The 19350-nt window shown below is 34.8% G+C and overlaps 2 protein-coding genes across 2 annotated transcripts in view; one reads left to right on the top strand and one right to left on the bottom strand.

Annotated features, from left to right (window-relative positions):
* The window catches only part of LOC129795460 (uncharacterized), a 77253-nt gene extending 65987 nt beyond the window's left edge, over positions 1-11266 (bottom strand). Inside the window, exons 1-2 of the mRNA XM_055836750.1 lie at positions 10473-11266; positions 3353-3398 (exon numbers count right to left, since the gene is read on the bottom strand). Of these exons, the coding sequence (XP_055692725.1) occupies positions 3353-3398; positions 10473-10529 (103 nt within the window). The 5' untranslated portion in view covers positions 10530-11266. The remainder of the gene's footprint in view (positions 1-3352; positions 3399-10472) is intronic.
* LOC129795447 (mediator of RNA polymerase II transcription subunit 1) overlaps positions 1-19350 on the top strand; it is a 1235552-nt gene that overhangs the window by 1195369 nt on the left and 20833 nt on the right. The gene's annotated exons all lie outside the window — the stretch shown is intronic.

Here is a 19350-nt window from a genome sequence, read left to right as displayed (position 1 = left end):
GGAAAAGTTGAAAAGTCATACCCTAAGAAATGTTTGGAAAGCCATATCTCGAGAACGGATCCATAGATTTTCATAAATTTTTTTTTGTTTGAAAGGTCTTGAAGTCAGCTATAACATATCGAAAAATGAAAAAAATTTATGTCGCCATTTTCGAAAAATTCGAGTTCGAAATTTTCGAAAACTTTGTTTTCGATTTTAGCGCCTCTTGCGGTCATTTCTCGAAGTTGCAATGTTCTAGACATTTGTAGGGTTTCACGAAACCTTTCATTTGCGCTTGAGTTGATCAAGATCGGACTTGTAGAACCCGAGATATGACATGCCAACTTTGGAAGGCTATATCTCGAGAACGGATCCATAGATTTTCTTCATTTTCGGCATGAAGCTAGATAATATGGTCAGCTACAACATATCAAAAAATGAAAAAAATTTATGTCTCCGTTTTCGAGATATTCATCGAAAACTAATCGAAAATTTTGTTTTCGATTTTTGGCCCCCTAGCGGTCACTTTTGAAACTTCTGATGTTCTAGAGAGTTGTAGGGTTTGTTGAGATCTTTCATTTGACCCCGAGTTGATCAAAATCGGTCAAGCCGTTTTCGAGTTATGGTCGATTTTCGATGAAAAATTGTGGCGGCCATATTGACTAAACGGCTTGACCGATTTTCGAAAATGAGGTATCGTTGGAAAGGTCTTGATGGCCCCTACAACATATCAAAATTTCAGTCCTCTAGCTATAATAGGGCCGGAGATATAGCGAAAACAAAATTTTGAGGTTATTCAAAATGGCGGACGGAGGGGTGGGGGGGTGGATTTGACCTCATAATCGGATTTCTTCAGGTCGATATTTAAACTTTGCCGTTTACCGCAAGTCTCTATCTATCACCGTTCTCTTGCAATTTAAGTTTATGATCCGGCCGGACGGCCGGACGGACGGACGGCCGGACGGACGGCCGGCCGGAAAAAAATTTTTTTGGCGCATACGTTTTTTGGAATGTGGGGACCCTAATTCGTGCTCATCCCAAGTTTGAGCCCGATCTGACGACTTTCGATTTTGCTCGGTACACAAAAGCTGTGTCTGAAAGAAACACAGCTAACTATATACATTTTATCTTGTTTCCCCTTTTTTTCCCTCTCTTCCATCATATATAGTCATTCTCACTCCGCGCGAGTTCACCATTATTCAATATTTGTTTTATTATTAGCTCTTTGTTGCAAGTTGATGGGTAAAATGGAGATGAGCACGCGTATAGTACTCATAGTCGGGTGTTTTTTTTTACGCATGAGTTTATTTTAAATTTAATACAGAGAGAGAGAGTCAATAGTTAATTCGTCAATTGCACTGACATATTTATTGCAGTGGTAAGTTGTGTGTATATGCAGGAAATCTCTGATAATGGGCTTCCATTATCGTAAAACTAATTGCATTTTGGTTAAACAAAATTTCATTATGTCTCTGCGCCACATATTTCAGGCTCTACGTTTTAATGGAAGAGCCCTTGGTGGATGTGAAAAAAAAATTCCCCAGCATATATTTGTCTTTTTTTTTTCACCGACAACTCGATAAATTCCACCCCCATCCCCCTCCCCCGTACCCTACGAGGGTGGTGCACAAATTGAAAATTGAGAAGTCAATGGGTACACACAGTGTGTGAGGAGTTGAAGAGCACAAATATTCTCAGTGGAAGTTCTTCAGTTGCTAATGGAGTGGTTTAATGGGTAGCTAGAAGCTTATATGGGCTATATAGAGAGTTTGAATGAGGTGCTGACCAGATGATCTGCAAGTGAAAACCACCCTCCGGGATTGGATTCCACACATTTCCGGAATTGTCGTGAATTGCAAATGCGGGGTGGTCTTTTGGTCAGAATGTGTGTGTGCGGTGCAACCCATACCCTCTGACCCTGTGAGGGTGTCCCATAGATAGTGAAATACGAAACCACACACCGTTCATTTTGCTACAACCCTTTAATCCCTTCACACAAGTACTTTGTATATAGATATGTAGCAAAAGTTTTGCGTAGGAGGGCAGTTAACTGGCTAATTCTGTGATAACTTTAACCAATCAAATAATCCAATATTGGAAATTTGAGTAAGAATAATTTGAATTTACAGGTGTAGACGTTACCTGTATTTTTGGGAGGATTTTATGCATTTTGAGGCTTTTTTATGATTGTTCGGAAAACTTATGAAATAAAATAATATTTAAATTTGGCGCGCACTTGAAGTGGTGAACTCGAGTGGTGAAAATGGGGAATGTGGGGAAAATGAAATGATTTGGCGGCAAAAATGACAGTTCGGATTGAGAAGACAAGGTGTAAAGAAACGTTAAAAAAGAATTAGAAATGTCATAAGTTAACAAAGGAACGTCAAATTTTTTTTTACTATTCTTTATTTAAGCATTCTATAAATTTTACAATGAGCTCACTTTTGGATAAAATTATAAAATGTGAATGGATGCATCTTATGTCAAATAGGACCGTCAAGAGTCTGAAAATGAACGTCAAACGATAGAATTTCATAAACAAATTGTCCTTTTTAGTTATCTCAATCTTCATACAAAACTCGCTTTTAAGAACAATTTCTTAATTTTTCTGTATTTAAATTTCTGTGTTAAAAAACAGTTCATAATTTTTAAAATAAAAATATTAAATTCTTATTCAAAAGCATCCAAATGAAAAGATTTCTACTTTCGCTCCTACTTTAATAAAAATCCAGAGAAGAATCATTGAAAAATATTTTAAGAACTTTTAAGAAAACCTTGAACTGAATTTTCAAGGAAGGTTGATTGAAAAAAAAAAAAACAACGGTTAAATAATATTATTTCTCCGAATAATCTGAAAGTTTTCCTATTTTTAACAATTAATTATTCCGAATAATTCTATTAAAATTAAAATATATTTTAAAATAAAAGTTGGAAAATTAATTTCAAAATAATGTAGCAGAAATTTATCTAATTGATAAAAGTATTAAAACAAAAAATTCGTTAAGAAATTAAATATTCACGGAGCGTTTTTCCTGACCTCTTGTCGGAGTTTGCTTATTCCTTTTTTCACCAAATTGTTTTTACTTTCAAAGAAGTAAATAAAAATGTAAATTAATTAGTACTCAATGCACTTCAATTTACAAGTAGTTCGCCCCTTAAATAGCTAACTTCTCCATGGCTATAAACCACTTTCAATAATGTTTTCAATAAAATCCCCGGAGCATCCGCAAGTCTGTTGTAGTGACTTTTCATTACTCGTCGATTGTAAACTAATTAGAAAGTCATTAATTACAAATCATCCTCCCACCCCCCTCTAATGGCTGATCAAATACACTGATCAATGAATGAAAATTCTCCAATAGATTGACTTTACCTGCTACTGGGGACAATTTCCGCATGACACACCATCGTGACTTCCACTATAAAATAAAGAAAGGGAGGATGGAAATTTTAATTAATATTAAAGCTTTTTGGCTAAAAGTTTAAAAAAAAAAAGTTTCCATACACACAGAGAGCTCGATTGCTTCAGAGCGTCCTTTTCCTCACAGTCAATTCCCATCAAATTTCCACTCCATCCATTGACATTCCCAGAGGAGACAAGAATTTCACTAAACCATTCCAAACCGCACACATTGGAAAGATTCCTAAAAAGTCCCACACAGCTTCCACATATGGAGTTAATTTTAAATGGTCAGCAATTGCATCCAACGAATGGAGGAATTTGCAATTGAACATTGCGCAAATGCTCACAATTTTCACCGTCTCGGTTTTCCCAGACAAAGGCCATGGTTAAAACCGCAATAAGTCTAGATTAGTGCTGTTCCGGGGAAATGAAAGTGCTTCAACCCCTTTTTTTCTCTCCTATATATAGTGTACTACCCACCTATTATATAGACTTCAAGCCAACACTTGCGAATGAAACTTTTTTGGCATAAATTTCTCTCACTTTTACAACACATTGTAATACCCCCATTGTCTGATTTATCGATGTTTTCTCTGTAAATTCAATAAAGTAGATGTTTTGCGGGGGTGGTTGGAAGGAATTAAAAAAAAAACACTGATTGCACTCTCAATTTGCCTTCTCTCTGGAATTAATTGGGAGATTTAGATTTGCTCCATACCACAGGGTGACGGGGGTGGTCCCATATGTTTGAACATGAGGTACAGTCGATACACTTGTGGCTCGCTCTAAATCTCCTCGCTCTCCTCTATATGGGCGAATGGAGTTAAAGAAGACACATGGGGATTAACTTTGAAGCAATATTTTAGCAATTTAAATGAAAGTTTCACCAACTCTCAAAATGGGAATTCTTGGAGATGTTTGATGGGGATAAAATGTGGATTTTGCTACAGGAAGAGTATAACGTTGATGGTGAATAAATTTCCATTTTAATTCTTCGCGGTGTGATGGTCAGTCTTGTGGATTCATTTGCAAGGCATTCGCGAGAATTTAAAGAGGGAGAATTTCCACTCATAAAATCGGTATTTTCTTTCATGAATAACAGGGTGAATAGGGTCTTAATTCTTATTTTGTTTCTGATTTAGAATTTAAATCATTTAAATCTAAATGAATTTCTCTTTGAACATTTTTTTTGTAAATTAGAACAAATTAGTTCACAAATGTCAAAGAATTTTTCTATTGAAATTTTCGCATTCTTATAAGGTCAATTTTGTAATCTAATGCTTGAAATTTTGCATAAAAACTTCAAGAAGTTTTCTTTCAATGGAAAGCTATTCAAGTTTTGTAAAAAATAAAATATATTTATGACACTTTTATGCACTCAAAGTGATTTTTTGTTAAAGTTTTTTTTTAATAATTTTTAATTTTCAATAAAATTAATATTTTCGTTCTTTTAGATTCTTTTCAATTTCATTTTGTATTTTTTATTGAACTTTATACACTTTTATTGCACTTTTCACATTTAAATTACATTTTGGTGCATTTGTAGCATAAAAAGGAGTCCATTCAGTATTGTATGAGAAACTTTTTCATTCAAGAAAACAATCGAGACATGTAAAAATAATAAGAAATCTACGAAGAAAGTTCTCACTTTCCTTACTGTAAGGTTCAACTAAAGAAAATTGCCAAAAATTTGACTAAAAAAACGTCAATATTGTGTTTTATTTTTTCTATTCCGATCGTGACGTCATTATTTGCATTTTTGGTTAAAAATTTATTAGCTTCTCCCAGCTGATCCCCACAGTTACAATGAAAGCCCCTTTTCGCGATTTTTTACTCATTTTTGATCCTTTACAAGAGTAGGAACCATGTCCAGGTGCTCTTCAGCATAAGAAATTTATCCATACAGCAGTGAATAGACTCCTTTTATTGCATTTTCTTATTGAATTTTGTGTTCTTTACATTTTTGCCCCTTGAAACTTTTCATAATTTTATATACACCCCCATTCAATTAGTCATTGAAGGGTTAACAGATAATCCGCATAAATACACGCAAAATGAGCAAAGAGATTTGGAAGCATTCGCATAATTCTGCATCACACTTGGATTAGAATCTAGAGCAAAATGAAACATTATCCAGAGAACAATGTGTATGAGCAAAATTGGTCCTAATATTTCACTCATGTGGGTTATAAAAATTCAATTTAGATGGCCCAGAAACCTTCTGCGCCGCTGAAATTTAAGCTAAAACTACACGGAAACTTTGCCCTTAAGCTGGGCATGGAGTTTAATTTGGAGATTAAATTGCAAGAAGTGCATATGGGGTTCTTTCGACATAGCTCAAACCCAGAAACCACAACCCTGTAGGGCACACAGAGGGGGTTATTTTTGCCCTACATCTGTTCCATGTGTGCAGAGAATGTGTGTACATAGTGTGCTGATGTGTGGGATGTGAATTGATTATGATGTGATATGGAAACACAATGGTAATTTAGGGATATGTCATCATTATCGATCGGTTCTTGGGTACAATTTTCGGGGATGAAATCAGAGAAAAGCACAGAGGGGTTGTAAATATTCATGAAGCAACCCTGTTAGGCAACATTGGCAGAGAGCGAGAGAGTCGAAATGCCATAATCATCCCCTGGCACGAGATCATAAATCGACACTTTGCACAAGGGGGTATTCGATGCTCAATTTCCGAGCATTTCGCAGGGGTTTGTCCATAAAGCAAAAATCCCGAAAAAGGCGATATCTCACACCCCATTTGGACTCCCTTTCAATTGCTGCATCTCCGAATATATCTACCCTTCCACTTGCACACGAGGAATGCCTGAGACATTTTATTCTTTTCCTTCTCAATGCCATAATTTACATTTTATTCCCTGCGATGCTGCACCCCAAAAGATTGAATATCTATTGCGCACAAATTTTGTCCTTCTGACTTTGCTGTATGATGCAAAAAAGGAGAGGAAAAAAAGGGAACCCTCATTCTCCCTTGAGAACGCGCGCCAGACATATTCCATGCATTTGTGAGTAACTCAACAAAATTGACTTTGATTGCTTGACAATCATCTTGGATATTTCTTCAATTTTGCAAGTTTTGGACTTGAAAATGCGCAGTGGGGGGGGGGTGGTTTGAAAAATGCAAACTGTCTTGTCAAATATTCTCCGTATATTGAATTCTTCTTGAAAATTCATGACAATTTGGAAAATTCTTTCGCAATTTTTCCTTTATCCCTGCTGCATGAAAATTGCATGATTTTTCATTTTTTTCTTTTGAAATGCAAAAAAAAGAATTATTTTTCAACGAAATAACTTCAAATTAATTTATTTTTACAGAATTTCCCAGCATTTCTTAAAATTAACTTTAATATGCTAAAAGATTCTTATGCAAAACACATAGAGTGAGTCCCCAGAATGGAAACAAAATTAGTTTTTTTTTTATTATTTTAGGGGATCATCAAAGATTCAAAATAAGCGTTGGTATTTCCAGGAAAAGCTCTGGAAAATAGATGAATTTTCCCAAAAAATGTGTAGATGAATCATACTGTTCGGAAAACTTATGAAATAAAATAATATTTGAATTTGGCGCGCACACGAAGTGGTGAATTCGAGTGGTGAAAATAGAGAATGTGGGGAAAAAGGTAAGATTTGGCGGAAAAATTACAGATCATATTGAGAAGATAAGGTGTACGAATACAAACGTGCCTGTTCCATAGTAAAGTGTAATTTTATCTCGTGAAATATGGAAATTTCGTGAACACATGAAGTACGTTGAATTATTTCTCAATTTATAGCAATTGTAAAATATTGTGAAAAGGCCTCAGTTTTCCAGGGCTTTTATGGGAAAACTTATGTTGGTTCTATTCTGGGGACTTACTCCATGTATCCTGCATAAGACTCTTTTATAAAAACTTGAACAACTTTGCTGATTTCTATCGTGTGAGAATTTAGGTTAATAATATCATGATGATAAAACAATTTGCAAAAGTCTTGCAATTGTTGCCTTTATTTTCTATGCGCGCTCTACATGTGCCTCTCCCCCGTGCTCCCACATGGCGCGGATGTGGTTCCAGAGGGGTATAAAAATTCCTCCCCTGGAATTCGTGCACGGAATACCGTCGAGGATATGTTTAATTCAGTTGCGAGCAAACCACCCACCCCCGCTCAGTATTCGATCAATAAATGTACGCGCTCGTCATGGTGAATTTCGGGGGGATGAAATTAATTTCTCCCTTGTCTCGGGAATCGAGAAATTTCAGAAAATACATCCCCTGGGATGAAGTTTTCTCTGCTTGTGCAGAAATTCAAATTAAATTCCTTGACAATCACTTTTGGGCATGTCCCGGGCAAAACGAGAGACAGGAATCACTGCCAGGGCCACATTTATTGAAAATCACACGAAAAGTATGCACCTCCGCACCATGAGGACGACGAGACGAATCCACTTGATATTCATATCACGAATATAGCATTGAAGAGTTAACGTTGACAATTTACATCGTAGTTCAAGAGTTCATGAGTTTCTGCCTTGTCATCCCTAGTACCCCATATCCAGCTCCCACCAGAATGTAGATTTTATTTTTTTTTATTTTTTGGTAGAGAGAAGGAGAGAAAAAAAGACGAGGAGCCCTCAAAATAAGCGTGGAAATATTTTTAGAGGAAATTTCTATCTTGAAATTCCCGGGGCAAAGTAACTTTGCTGAGGATTGAACAGAAGTTATTGGTGAAAAGACAATAATTTATAGAGATCAATTAAATTTCTATTAATTAGGTATTAACCTAAATTAAAGAATAATTCATTAAATAAATAAATAAGTTTATTAGACTTTTAAATAAAACAATGAAAGTTTCTAAAATATCTTGTTGAAATGTTCGTTTGGAAAAAAATGAAAATCTGGGCCAGAATATTGTGGAAAATCATTTCTCTGTCTTCCAGCTGCTTTTCCAGTAAAAAGCTTTTCCAGTAAAGGAATTTTGCAATCGGCTAATTGCATAAATTTCCCGAAAGGTTGTAGAAATTATCAGAAATGTAATAATTTACCTAAACGTTGTAGGAATTGGCTTAAACGTTGTAGGAATTAGCCTAAACGTTGTTAGAATTTCCCAAAACGTTGCTGGAAAGCAAAAATGTTATGTTTTCTTCTTTGATTCCGTCTGACTTCTTAGAATTGAATGAAAACATTCAGCAACATTGCTATACATACATTTAAAAGTATCAATGTAAAATAAATATATTCAGTCTAGTCGCAACCATAAAATCAGTTCTCTGTTTTTCTTTCTTCTACAGATTAAAATAGAAACTTAAGATAATACAAAATTATCTTATGAATTTTATTTTATTTATTTTGTAATTTTAAACAAACAATAAATTTTTTTTAGCACAAAATTAATGTTGGCTAGATAAAAAAAAAACAAATAAATAAATAAAATTCTTATATTCTAATAAAGCAAACAACTTTTGAAGTCTGTAAAAATATGATTTTCTACAGAATATTAGCTTGACTAATCTATAAACATTTTTTAATTAAAATGCCATAAAAATGCAAAATATTATGGTTATGCAAATATTTTAATTCCACGGAAAAACCAATGGAATTTTAAATTGAGATTTTTTTTCCATGACAATGAATTTGCATAAATTTTTTAAATTGCAATATTTTAAATTTTTAATGCAGTATTCACGTGTTATCTGTTAAAAATGCAAGCATTTGGTGTTAATATAAAAATGCTAGGAAAATAACCAGCTAAAAGAGCTTATGGGAAATCATTTGGTAGCTCATTACGAAAACATTACGTACTGTGGTAAATAGGTATTCGCACATACTTTATGCTAAACATCTCATAGTTGAAAATGCAAATGCAAAACGAAACAAATTGCATTTTAATGTTTAGGGAAATGCAAGAATTCGCAGTCAGCGACATTGAATATCAAAACATTTTAAAGGCAAGTTGAGTCTTTTGAGGAAAAATAATGCTGTGCAAGCTGGACGAAGAATGTGAGGAAAGTTATAAGTCCATGACCGTGAATTTCTCTCGGTCTGCGGTACTAATCTGCTGGAGTTACTGAACCGAGCTTCTTGCTCTTCTCTGTGGTATGGTCCATGTGAACGCGTCTATTGAATATCAATATTTCTTATTATCTTCCTTCTTTCTTTCCGTCCTCATCCCTTTTTCTTTTGCCTCATTTGTGTGCCTGCCTGATATTTTGGGGAATCATTGAGGATATTTTTTCCTTGCTATTGGGGGTGTGTTGTGCTTCAGAACATACCACAAAGGAGAGAATTATTTTGAAGGCGTCAGAGGGTTGTTGTATGTGAATGAGGAGGACCACAACAAAACAGAAGACAAATCAATATTGACAGACGGACTTTTGCCCGTCAGGATAGTATGTACCTACTGTACACTACCCGCGTAAAGTTTCCGGGCAAGGCTAAAATGGGATATTTTTTAAGTCAAAATTCAAATGGCTATATCTCCGGGTGAGATCAACTGATTTACAAAAATGTACCATTTTTGGAAAGGTGCATTTCTCACCTTTCTAAAACTGGTAAATTTTTGAAAATTGGTCAACCCGTTAATTTTTGACAGCCATTTTTGTAAACCTAGGTGGAAGATTTTTTTTTTCAACATTTCACAATTTTTTACTTTGACGTCTTGCATCTCGGCCGTTAGTGCACCGATTTTGATGAACAGAGCATCGTTGGAAAGGTAATTTAATTCCCTTTCTAAATCTGATAAATTTTTGAAAATCGGTTGATCACAGCCGGAGATATTGCCATTTGAATTTTGCCTTTAAAAATATCTTATTTTAGTCTTGCCCGGAAACTTTTCGCGGGTAGTGTACGTACTATGTGTAAGAGGGATTCAATACTACAACTGATAATCCTAACGTTGAAGTGACATTGAGTCCCATTGAATAGTCCTGACTTTGGGGTACCTTCGCACATATGATCTGGAAATAAGTTGCGTCGAGGGTGGACCACACAGCTCTAACGAAGCTTCCGACGAAGCTCTGAAGCAATCAATTGCAAACCCATCAATCACTCAGTCAATCATTCTTGCAAAAAATGAGGGGGAAATACCATACCTTCTTGCCATCGCGGAATTTAACTGTACCCTCGATTATCGAACTGATATCCACCATTTTTCCGCCGTTAAGAATCTTTCGTTTCACCGCAGTTTTCTTCTTTTGCACACGATGCACTTGAGACAGTGTAAACCACTTCTTAGGCCATTGTCATGCAGACCCTCTTGCAAAAATTCTGATAAACTCTTCACCGGAAAATACTCACTTCACCCATTCACCATTAAATCCCATTATGACTGGCCAACACATATAGCACTCTCAATAAACACATAAAATCACTTTAATCCATACTATGTATGTATGGGCTCAATGGGCTCAATTGATGGGTAAATGAGGTAAAAATTGCACTACACCGCGCTGGGTGGAATTTGAATTTCAATTAATCCCCAAGCATGCAATCAATTGGAGATTAATGAATATAAACACATGTTGTACACATTTTAAACATTAATCACAGTTCAATGCGGGGGTGGAGGACACTGCCACTCGTTTTTTTTTCGTCTCACACTATCAGCATAAAACTCTGAGAATATTTGGCAAATAACATTGGCACCTATTTTCTTTCTTGAAGAATGACGAATTTAATCTATTAAGATCAACAACAACAAAAAATCCCCTCAGGTTGGCGCGTGCGAGAGATTCCGAGTGCAACGTTGTGCGTTCAGCCCGAACGAAATGCTCATACGGACGGCCGGCAAGCGACTGACTTCGTGTCGCTTTTTCCGCTTTGATGTTACCCTCCGTTTGTGACCGTCAATTCTCTGCACACACTCTCGCGCTCTTTACAATCGTGCGCAGAGCCATCTGGCGGTATGTAGGGGAAAAGCAACATAAAGGGTGATACAATAGAGACGCACTTATTAATGTTGTACACTACCATAAAAAAAAGTTTTCAAATGAACGAAATTGGTAAAGTATAGTAGGAAAAATTTTCCGAATTCCCACGGATTTGCGACATTTTTTATAATTTTTTGGTATATTAATAATTAAAATAGAATATTAAAATATTAGGATTAGAATAGAATAGAATAGCTTAGAATAGCTAATTACATGAACTTTCAAATGGGAGTGGAATTTTTTTAAATAAATTTTTTCTCTGTTTGAAATCAACCCATTCTTACCCAGAGCGTTCTTGGAAGAATAATCTCTTCAATTATATAACGATTTTTCTAAGTTAAATTAAAAGAAAAAACGAAAAAAAACTGTTCTAAAACTTTGAGAAAATTAAACACATTAGAATCAATTTCTTATCTGACTTTTCTTTATTTACGAGAATTTACTAAAATTGTCTTTAAAACGAGCCAAACAGATTTTTCATGCAATACGTCAATAGTGCTTTTGGATGTCTCAAAATTTTCTAATTTTCCTCATACATTTTCGTATGAATTTCAATCCGGAAAAATATTGGACAAGTTAAGAGAAAACCATACCAAATTTAACATTTTTCTTCTCTCAATGAAAAGACATTGAATAAAATTGAGATTACAGGAATCATATTTTATTATACATAACAAATAAAACATTAAAGTTTAAATGTAATTTCAGTAACATTCTAGTGAAATAGTGAAATGAAACGTACAATTGAAAAAAAAAATTTTTGGTTAATTTCAGGAAATTTTTGAGAGCAGTGTACACTATATATTACAATAATTTATTAATTAATTTAATTTTTGGAAGTGTTTTTAATTATATTTCCCGATCATTAACCCTTCAAAGCTTTTAAATTACATGTATGTAGTATTATTCTGTTTGTCTATTACACACAGAAAAAAAATGACAAAAAGTGGCAGTCAAATCGTCAATTTTTGCGAGTGGGCCACTCGCATAGACAAAATACGAATATTTCACTCGCACTCATTCGCACTATTTCTCGAAAATTTTCACATTTATTGGACCGAAATTGAACATTGAATTCTATAAATACTGATTTGCTCAATCACTTACACCAATTTAAAAGCAATATTTCTTCCATAAATAGCATTATTTGCCCAAAATAGATAAATAAAAATACAATATTAATTGATAAAATTGACGAGAAGAAAGCAAATGTTATAGCAGAAAAAACATTTAAAAGGTTTCTTTCACAAACACTAGCGCCGCGCGGAAATTGGGCGGAATTACCAATTTTACACATGATTTTTATTTTGTTAATTTTTCATCTGGAAAAACTATTAAAACACCAAAAATCATTATCTGATCTCATGTAGAGGTCCACAAAAATAAAATTTCTTCTCGAAAACATAAATTTTCGCATATTTTTTAAAGGATGTCACAACCATAGAAAAAATAATTTCTGCAACAGAATTTCATGACGATATGTCGTAGGATAATCCATACTTTTTCTTTTTTCGTCATTAAATAATTTCATAATGACTTTCAAAGTTTGAATTATTTTTTATAATTAAAAAAAAAACAAAAGTTAATTAATAGACCCTTAAATAAGGCTGTGTTACAAAATCTTACGTCGCAGGGTTACTTTAAGATAACTTGAACTACTTTAGAAAGGATTTTTAAAAAATATCGTCAAAAACTAATTTAACTTGATAATGTTTCATAAGACATTAATTTAACTTTATAAAATAAAATTTAAGTCAATCGGACAAACAATCCTGAACCGAAATGTCCGATCATAAATATTAAAGCTTATTATAAGCTTAATGGTAAAATATGAAAGTATATTAATATGGTTACGTTGATCAATTTTAGATAAAAATTTTTAAGCAATTCAAAAATGGCCGCCATGTTATCCGAACTTTTTTCCAACAAATGTAATGTAAAATAAATATTTTATTTTACAACCACGCTTTTTGGATGATGTTTCTCACATTTCCCATAACCATAAACTTGTTTTTCACGCGAATATTATTTTTAGCTGTGATTCTTTCTTCAAAGAAGCACAGCTTCTGTGTACACTCTAAAATCGAAAGTCGTCAGATCGGGCTCAAACTTGGGATGAGCACGAATTAGGGTCCCTACATTCCAAAAAACGTATGCGCCAAAAATTGTTCCGTCCGGCCGTCCGGCCGTCCGGCCGGCCGGCCGGAACCTTTTGCTAAATTACAAGAGAACGGTGATAGATAGAGACTTCCGGTCAACGGCAAAGTTCATATATCAGGTGGAGGACATCCGATTATGATGTCAAATCCAACCCCCCACCCCTCCGTCCGCCATTTTGAATAACCTCTAAATTTTGTTTTCGCTATATCTCAGGCCCTATTATAGCTAGAGGTCTGAAATTTTGATATGTTGTAGGGGCCATCAAGACCTTTCCAACGATACCTTATTTTCGGAAATCGGTCAAGCCGTTTAGCCAATATGGCCGTCACAATTTTTCATCGAAAATCGGTCATAACTTGAGAACGGCTTGACCGATTTTGATCAACTCGGGCTCAAATGAAAGATATTAACAAGCCCTACAACTGCTCGGAACATCACAAGTTCAAAAAATAACCGCAAGTGGCGCTAAAATCAAAAACAAAATTTTCGATGAGTTTTCGATGAATATCTCGAGCACCGCTTTATAGATTTGCTTCATATTTTGATATGTTATAGTTGACTATAATATCTATCACCATGCCAAAAATGAAGAAAATCTATGTAGCCGTTCCGGAGATATCGCGTTTTAAAGTTTACATGTCATATCTTGAGTTGCATAAGTCCAACGCCCCGCGGAGCGGGGCGTTTTATATATACACATATAAAATTAAATTAAATATATATAAATGCATAGATATACACATTATATATATATACATATAAAAATGCAAAGATAAATATATATAAACTGCAAAGATAAATAATAAAAAATATAACATGGATGGAACAGGAAAGCGAAAGAACGGTAAGTAAAACTTACGGGCTGTGATTCTTTCTTTGTCAGTGAAATGTGAAATTGACTGAAAATTGAGGATGAGCAAATTTTGAGGAAGGCTTTCTCGCGTACCGAATCACAGCCAACGCCCACGATTAAGGCTTTTCACATAATTTCTTCGCGTTGGCTGTGATTCGGTGCGCGAGAAAGCCTTCCTCAAAATTTGCTCATCCTCAATTTTCAGTCAATTTCACATTTCACTGACAAAGAAAGAATCACAGCCCGTAAGTTTTACTTACCGTTCTTTCGCTTTCCTGTTCCATCCATGTTATATTTTTTATTATTTATCTTTGCAGTTTATATATATTTTTTTATTTTAATTATTAATTTATTTGTTTTAATTTAGGAAAATATAGATCTTATGAAACGTTATAAAGCCCTATTTTGTAGAATCAAGGATATGAATTTAAAAAAATCAATAATAGTTTGGTATGCAAGATGGCGGTCAAAAGAATTTGAGGGCGAAATCCCGACTGAAAATCCTTTCTAAAGTAGCTCGTGTTATTTTAAAATAGCACTTTGCGACATAAGATTTCGTAAAACAGCTTAATTTAATTTTCTATAAATAATTTTTGGGTTTTTTTTTTTGTAATTATAAAAAAAATATTTGCAAAATTTTGTAAATGATTGGATATATTAAGAATTTATTCAATGACGAAAAGAGAAAAAGGTATGGATTATCCTATGACATGTCGTCACGAAATCTTTTTGCAGAAGTTAATCTTTCAATGGTGTAACATCTTTTATAAAATGACCCAAAATCATACGTGTATGATGAAAATGCTTTTTTGTTGCAGGAAAACCAGAAAAAAAACGTGTAAAAACGTTTTCTGGACTGAATATCTCATATACCACGTCTCTAGAAAATCGTGTCAGTGTTCTTTAGATGAGGCATTGCGGTAACGGGCAAATTGAAAATAAACAAGGAGCTTGTCAAAAAAAACCTGTCAAATGTTAGTGAGAAAGAAACTATCTACCATAGACTCGTAATAGTAATGTGCGAGTCTACCTGAGGCTCGCACATTGAAACTGCGAACCATTTCACTCGCATTCACAAAATGCGAAAAATTTTTCTGTGTGTACATATTAAATATTTTTTATTTAATTTCTTTAAACTTTTAATCTGGAAATGGTCAGATATTTGGCAATCGAATTGATAAAACCTCTATAGAAGATTTTCTAGTTAAAAGGCATTTCTTTTCAGCTCTTCTTAAAACGAAACTAATGCTAAATACAAATTTAATTTTCATCATCATCACTATGGCAAGATATCACAGTGCTCAACAACTGGGGCTATATGCACAAATTTAATTTTAACAAGGAAAAATTAGAATTTTATTTCCCGGAAAATCAACAAGTATTTCTTCCTAATTTTCAAATAAACTCAACCCTTCTTTAATTGAAAATAAAAGAGCCCTTTCACTTTGTTTGGAAGCGAGAAAAACAAACACATTTGGTCCTGTGATCCCCAAGTCTGCACAGTGTGGATGTCAATGGGAAAATAAATAGGAAACCCTCATAATTTTGTTGGGTAACTCATGGGGTACATCACACAGTGAAAAAGGGGGATGTTTTGTATGGGGGGGAAGAGGGTGAGTTAATGAGTCCCAATGCATGAGGGTCAAAGTGAAAGCACGCCTAGTACGTCAATTCAACCGTATTTGAAGGTGAATTCCATTTAATTGTATTAATTTACACACACACACACTCATTTTCCCCGTATTGTCCGCTCATGTGGGTGGAAAAAGCAATGAGCGCGCCCACCCACAATTGGTGCAGTCAAGCTCAAAAATTTTGCAACTATATACAAAATGGAATAGCCAGCCAATGAGTCATTCGCTTAATTGATAATCACGGGGTATATAAATTCAGTTTAATCACCCAAACACTGTGCTGCTGAAAGGCTATGCAATTCTGCATTTCAATCATTGTTTAAATAACTTTACTATGATGGGGGATGATACCCTCGGGGTGTCTTAACTATATGGGGTGCATGAATTGATGAAATTCTCCTTCACACACCCTGGCTGCCTTATATCCGTCTTTATGCCCTATTTATGGCAATTTGTATGGAAATCCTTGGCTAAAGGATAACACTGTGAGATAAGGCAGGTTAATTTTCTTTCATTTATGCATCGATTAGCCACGATTAAAACACGTGACCGATTGTTCATCCCCTATATTCTGTTTATCTATTGTGTAGAAATTGCACCACAATTAGACACACACAGGGGGCTTCTAAGTACAATTTAGGGAGTCACGTTGGCGTGTGCGTAAGGACAACAATCTAAAGGAGTCAAAAATTGAAGAAAATAATTTTTTTGGATCATATAATAATTATTCGGATTTTTTTTGTCAATTGGGAAGATCACAAAAGGATATTGAAATAAAAATAAAAAAAAAATATTCAAATAATTAGAAAATATTACCTAATATTACTTCTTAAAGAATTGTGAAATACAGTGTCGAGAAAAATAACAGGACCCACAATATAAGTTTTAAATGTACCCCTGACTTCAATCTTCAATATCTCAGGCTGTGGGGGATAGATTAAAAAAAAAAGCATAGATTCGGAAAGCTACATTCATCCCCTTTCCAACGATACTAGATTTTCGAAAATCGGTTAATTCGTTTTAGCTGTGATTTTTTTGGTAGAGGATTAAACAGAAAGTGGCATTTTTGATATGAGTCTACTGGAATGACTGCCAAAAATCAGCCCCTCAACCGATTTTGATCACCCCGGCAGTTTTGGACACTCAGAAAAAAAGTTATGCAGGTTTTTGTGAGTGATCCTATTTCAATAATTTAAGGGTGCTAATTTAATGCTTCCTAATTTACACAAAGTTTCATAACAAATTTTTGGAAACTATTTTAATAAGTATAATATAACTTACGAAAATGAAATTTAAAAAAATAAAAATTAAAAAAAAATTGTTATGAAACTTTGTGTCCAAAATATCCAAAAATTTTAATTTTCTTCTCGTTTTTTTTTTAATACCCTTACTACTTCCCTTTCAAATATTAAAAAAAATCAATAATCCTTATGTGAATGTACACAGATGCTACAATTGCCAGCCCCTTGATTCCTGCTTAATATTCCTCCTATATAGATTGCCTTCAACCCCTTTTCTGGCATAAAAAAAATCCCATAATGAAATTTTGGTAGTGATTAACCCATCAAATTTATTCACAACCCTATCGCCCTATTTTATTTGTTCATCATTTAAATATTTTCCCTCTCAAGTCCTTTGATCGTCAGTCCACCACCATTGACTCGATTTACTGATAATTCCAATGCGGGGAATGTGAGACGAATTTGTTCTTCGTATTTTCCTTTTTTTATCTTTAATTTTCATCCCCCATCATGGGGCGATGTGTGATGTACAAGAAAACACTCATAGTGCACGTGACAGTGCCTGAAAACTTTCTTTAGTAGATCCCTAATGAGCTCATTGTTCTGTCATGGAAAGCCATTGCGCAGCGGAGTTTTGTGCCATGTCTTGCAATTTGGTGTGCGAAAGTCATCTCACGTAATTGACATGGAGCTCAATTGCATTTCGATTCGTCTGAGTGGTGATTTTTTCCATCAACCACCCCTTGGGACGAGGTGGGATCTTTTTTTTCCCGTGTGGGGGTGGTTGTTTGGGAGAATGTAAAATGTGAGGAATCAGCAAAAGCTGAAAGTGCGAAAAATATCCAGTTCAATCACTTAATCCGTGAGATTTGGGACCACCCATGAGAAAGGAGATTTGAAAAATAATTGGGGTTGATTTTGCAATCTCCCTTTTTGGCGGAGGAATTTTTCCTGTGGGATTTTTGATGCCTTTGATGGTTGCGGAAAATGCGGAATGTGGTCTCGTTTGAAAGTACGGGGTGGTAAAACTCTGTTGCGAAGGTGATTTTCTGCCATGTGTGCAATGTAAATCGACTTTGATGGAATTATTCCTGTGGTCAGCACAATATATATAGACGCCCACAGAAGGAGAGCCCCTGAAGGTTGTTATATGAGGTGGGGAGAGAACATTTGTGGGACAATTCGAGATGTTTTGTCCTCGCCTTTGGCATCAAAGGCAAAATGAACGAATTGGGAGGCTGGGACGGGGGTACACTTCCACATACATACATATGTATGTATACAGTAAAGGGATGCTGGTCAAATTGAGTTGAACGACATATAGCTGAAGCATCATCATCATTCCTCCATTGCGGGCTGATGTGTGGGAGTTTGTGGGAGATGGTGGTGGTGCGGTGTGTGATATAAACACGATTTTATTATTCGAATGAGTGCATAAAAGTGATCTCCGGAACATCTCTTCTTCGGGTATATACCCATTGGATACCCTCTTCAGAGCGATGGAAAATGATGCTGTGCCATCAAATACACTTCCTGAATTGATGTGGACGCAAAACGACTACGTAGGGGGATGGTGCAGTAGCATAGAAATGTCCTTAGCATGAGGAATTGATGGATGGGATATGTATACACAAGATGTGGGATGGAGGAATGTCCCATGATCAATTTTCTCATCACAATTTTTCCAATTTTCCACGCACAACTGACTTCTATGGAACGTAAAAGGCACATCAACCGTACACCACATCTCCTCGCGCTGCCTTTTGCATCAGACATCGCGCATTCATTCAAAGGGAATAATTGCGGATAATTAGAGAGCGAAAGATCGATTAATCTCTCTCATTGCAATTTTCTTTGCTTCAATTTTTTTCTTTTAATAAAAAATCTTGAATGAAAATTAAGGAAGGAAAGTCTCAATCTGAATGCCAAATCAATCACATACAGATGAATTTAAAGGGGGTGTACAGACTGAGAAAATTCAGAATGAATTATTATTCTCAGTGGGGGAAAATCATAATTTATAGAAGGAAAATTCTTCGGATGAATGTCATTGTTTTAATAAATGTTAATTTATCACCAAATAATTCGAATATTCAACAAATAAATAAAATATTTAGTAAAAAACTCGAATATTTACCAAATAATTTGAATAT

Source organism: Lutzomyia longipalpis, chromosome 4 (genome assembly GCF_024334085.1).
Source record: "Lutzomyia longipalpis isolate SR_M1_2022 chromosome 4, ASM2433408v1".
In the NCBI taxonomy this organism is placed as follows: Eukaryota; Metazoa; Arthropoda; class Insecta; order Diptera; family Psychodidae; genus Lutzomyia; species Lutzomyia longipalpis.
This window is presented reverse-complemented; position numbering and strand designations above follow the sequence as displayed.